This window comes from Cryptomeria japonica, chromosome 3, assembly GCF_030272615.1.
Source record: "Cryptomeria japonica chromosome 3, Sugi_1.0, whole genome shotgun sequence".
Classification (NCBI taxonomy): domain Eukaryota; kingdom Viridiplantae; phylum Streptophyta; class Pinopsida; order Cupressales; family Cupressaceae; genus Cryptomeria; species Cryptomeria japonica.
This window is the reverse complement of record NC_081407.1, coordinates 972,899,261-972,902,262: the sequence shown is the minus strand read 5'-3', so window position 1 is coordinate 972,902,262 and position 3,002 is coordinate 972,899,261. Positions and strand designations below refer to the sequence as shown.

The 3,002-nt window shown below is 39.2% G+C and overlaps 1 protein-coding gene across 1 annotated transcript; it reads left to right on the top strand.

The window, feature by feature from the left end:
• Positions 1 to 1,036: 1,036 nt before the first annotated feature.
• Positions 1,037 to 2,786, top strand: LOC131035521 (uncharacterized). Its single transcript, XM_057967235.2, has 2 exons — positions 1,037 to 1,307; positions 1,550 to 2,786. Exons 1-2 carry the CDS (start codon positions 1,061 to 1,063, stop codon positions 2,536 to 2,538), a joined length of 1,236 nt encoding a protein of 411 aa, XP_057823218.2. The 5' UTR covers positions 1,037 to 1,060; the 3' UTR covers positions 2,539 to 2,786.
• The last annotated feature ends 216 nt before the right edge of the window (positions 2,787 to 3,002 follow it).

The following is a 3,002-nucleotide window of genomic DNA, read 5'->3' as shown; positions in this document are numbered from 1 at the left end:
TAGCATTCATTGTATCTAGGTGATGCTCATAGAGGTGAAGCATTGGACCTTCTCAAGAGGTTACCCATCGCAGGACAACTCCAGCTCAAGTGCACTTAACTATGAAGTTTTCCCAAGTTTATGTCCACTTAGCTTGCTACCCTATTTATAAAACCTTCAGCAAGTGTTCATAAGATTAATTGATGAGCTCATAGCTTGATTCTTAACCAAGAGAAATTTCAACCTAAAAGTTTGTACTCCAGCATCCAATCTATAAATACAACTTTATGAATGAAGATCCATGTGCAAAATTAAAACAATAGAACTACTAAGTCCTCCCCGTCCTATTAGGAAGTGTTAAAAGGTGCTAAATTTAAGCACTTGCTAATTTGACCCCTACCTAAGCTGCTTTGGGGAGTGGGAATCTACCTTTCGAAGTGGGAGGCCCTCCCACAAGGATAGAGCAATTATTGCACAAGCTCTAATAGATAGAGCAATAATAGCCTCCCAACTATTGCAGGGCATAAAATGTAAAGCCATTCCACCATTTTTTGACACGAGGCTTCATTCTCATTTGTTTGAGAGATGAGCTTTCATTTGTCTATATCACGGTGTGAAATCTGATTGTCTTTGTTTTAAGATCGATTTGCTTTCCTGCACATCCATTGACTCGCTTTCTTCTCTGAAAAGTGAAAACCACTCAAATTTGTTAATCAAGATTCTTACAATGGAAGACTTGTTTGAGGATGATTAATCTTCGAAGAAAGGTGGCTTTCAACTTTTCCAAATTCAGTTTACGCGTGAAGTAGATAAAATTAGCTAATAAGAAGATGTTCGAATCTTTGTCCCGAATTGTTTTTGGCTCCACAGTACAAACAAAGAACATAATAAAAAGAAAAAATGGTCTGTGCGTCTGACTGTTTACTTATACCTTACATCTGGTATTTTACTCTTCACCGTCCAGAGAAAAAGCCTTTGCGTGTATGGCGACTTGGATGTGTTGGGCGATTTCAATCTCATTTGGGCAAAGTAGTTTAATTGATAGAGGAAACGAATCTTCTGCCTCATAATTTATAAGCCCATGAATTCCATAAACATGGACGCCATTAACAAGTTTCGAGTTATTTTGTATCAATATAGATTTCAAATTTGTTCAAGAACCTACCTACTGCAAGTTGAGATAAAAATGAGTTTGGCACTGAGCATTCCAAGCAATAGAAATTGCAGCAGCTATGGACAGCCTGACCGGAATTCCGTCTCAGGATTCGATCCTGGCGTTCAATTTAGAGAGACTCGATCATCTTACTTCCTCGATGTTAATCTTCCAGGTACCTAGATTTTCCTTTTACTCTCCTATTATTTTTTTAAGATTTGTTCGATAAATTTTTTAATATAATTGATAGTGATCTGGTGAGATACCTATTACATGAAATTCTCCTCAATCAAACCAAACCCAGCCCCATTTTTCCCTCCAATTAATCAATCACTAACTCTAATTTTGTATTTTTGTTTTTCTTTCCTATATTGAAGACCTGAAATATACTGTGGTGTTAATGGGGGTGAATTGCAGGGCTGAGGAAAGAGGATATATGGCTCCAAATGGACAACACGCGGGCTCTGCTCATACGTGGTCAAAGATATGTTCAAGACATGGGTATGGTTGGGTGGACATGGCACCTCATTCAGCGTGGGAGCTCAAGAAGGAGGCCATTCAGAATACCCAATGATGTTCACGTGGCAGCCGTGACTGCCAATTTTCATCAGGGTGCTCTGCATGTTGTGATGCCCAAATTCAGATGGAACAGATTCAGTCCTTACCAGCTCAATTACCGCTCTAATTGTAATCTTCAGCTCCAACTTTATCCACCCATGGCGCCGCCAATGCTGGAAGCTCCTACCCATAGCCCTCAAGCTGCAGGGAGAACAGGGGAAACAGGGGAGTTTTTATGCGAGGAGATCATCTGCGAGGGTGCTGCTGATGAAGAAGAAGAAGAAGAAGAAAAATTGCTGGAAATTCGTTTGGAGATGGAAATCATCGAAGAAAATGAAGAAACTTCCACAGTGGAATCGCAAGATCGTTCATCAGAGCAGCCCCAGAGAGTACTGATAGAGGAATTGATAGAGGAGAAGGTGGAGGATTTGGGTGTTTCTGCATGCGAGGATCAGAAGTGCGAGTCGCCTGGTTCAGATTTGAAAGTGGAAGCCCGAAAAGACATTGCAGCTGAGGAAGTACTGAATTCTTCTGGTTGTGAGACGAGCACCGTATCTACAGATGTCGATGAGAAGAAAGGAACAAGATCAGGTGAAGAAGGGGACAAAGAATGTGATCATGAAAATGCAAAGACGGAGATAACGATGGATTCTGGTGCTGCTGCTGACAGTGGAAAGGTGGAAAGCGCAAAAGTAGAGGAGGATTCTCAGTCACAGTCAGTTCTGCGAAAGGCGGAATGCGAAATAGTAGAGGAGGATTGTCAGTCTCAGTCACAGCGAAAGGGCGGTCTGTCTTATCTGTTCTCATCGATTGCAGAGATAGCTGCTCGGAAGTTCAGACGCAGATAATACCTTAACGAAACAGAGCACATTCACAATTACCAGTTCATCCCCCATGGATTATTTTGTTTTTCTTTTTATTATTCTTTCCTGCTATTTGAAAGCGTAATGTATTTCTATGTAATTTGTTTTTTTGAAATCTGGAGTCTATTTGCCTACATTAGGCTCATGCTCCTATACTTAAGGGGTTGTAAAGATATGTGAGATTATTGTAGAATTTTTTCAATAAATATAAATAAAAATACAATTATACAAATATATTATTTTATGTGTAATAGTGGAAAATGTATATTCATGGTTTTTATTAAAGTGATTTAAATTTATAAAGGTGTATATTCATTTCAAAGAGATTGGAGTGCATTTTAGAGAACCTAGCATGGATTTTAGAGAAATTGGAGTGCATGTATGTTGCCTTCTAAAACATAAACCACTTTAAGGAGCGCTTTATTCTTATGTTTCAAGTCTATTATTGA

Excerpts from the sequence above, each read along its gene's own strand:
- LOC131035521 (XM_057967235.2), top strand. The coding sequence starts at position 1,061 with ATGAATTCCATAAACATGGACGCCATTAACAAGTTTCGAGTTATTTTG. Across the intron at positions 1,308-1,549 it reads CCTCGATGTTAATCTTCCAG|GGCTGAGGAAAGAGGATATA; the intron begins GTACCTAGATTT and ends GGTGAATTGCAG.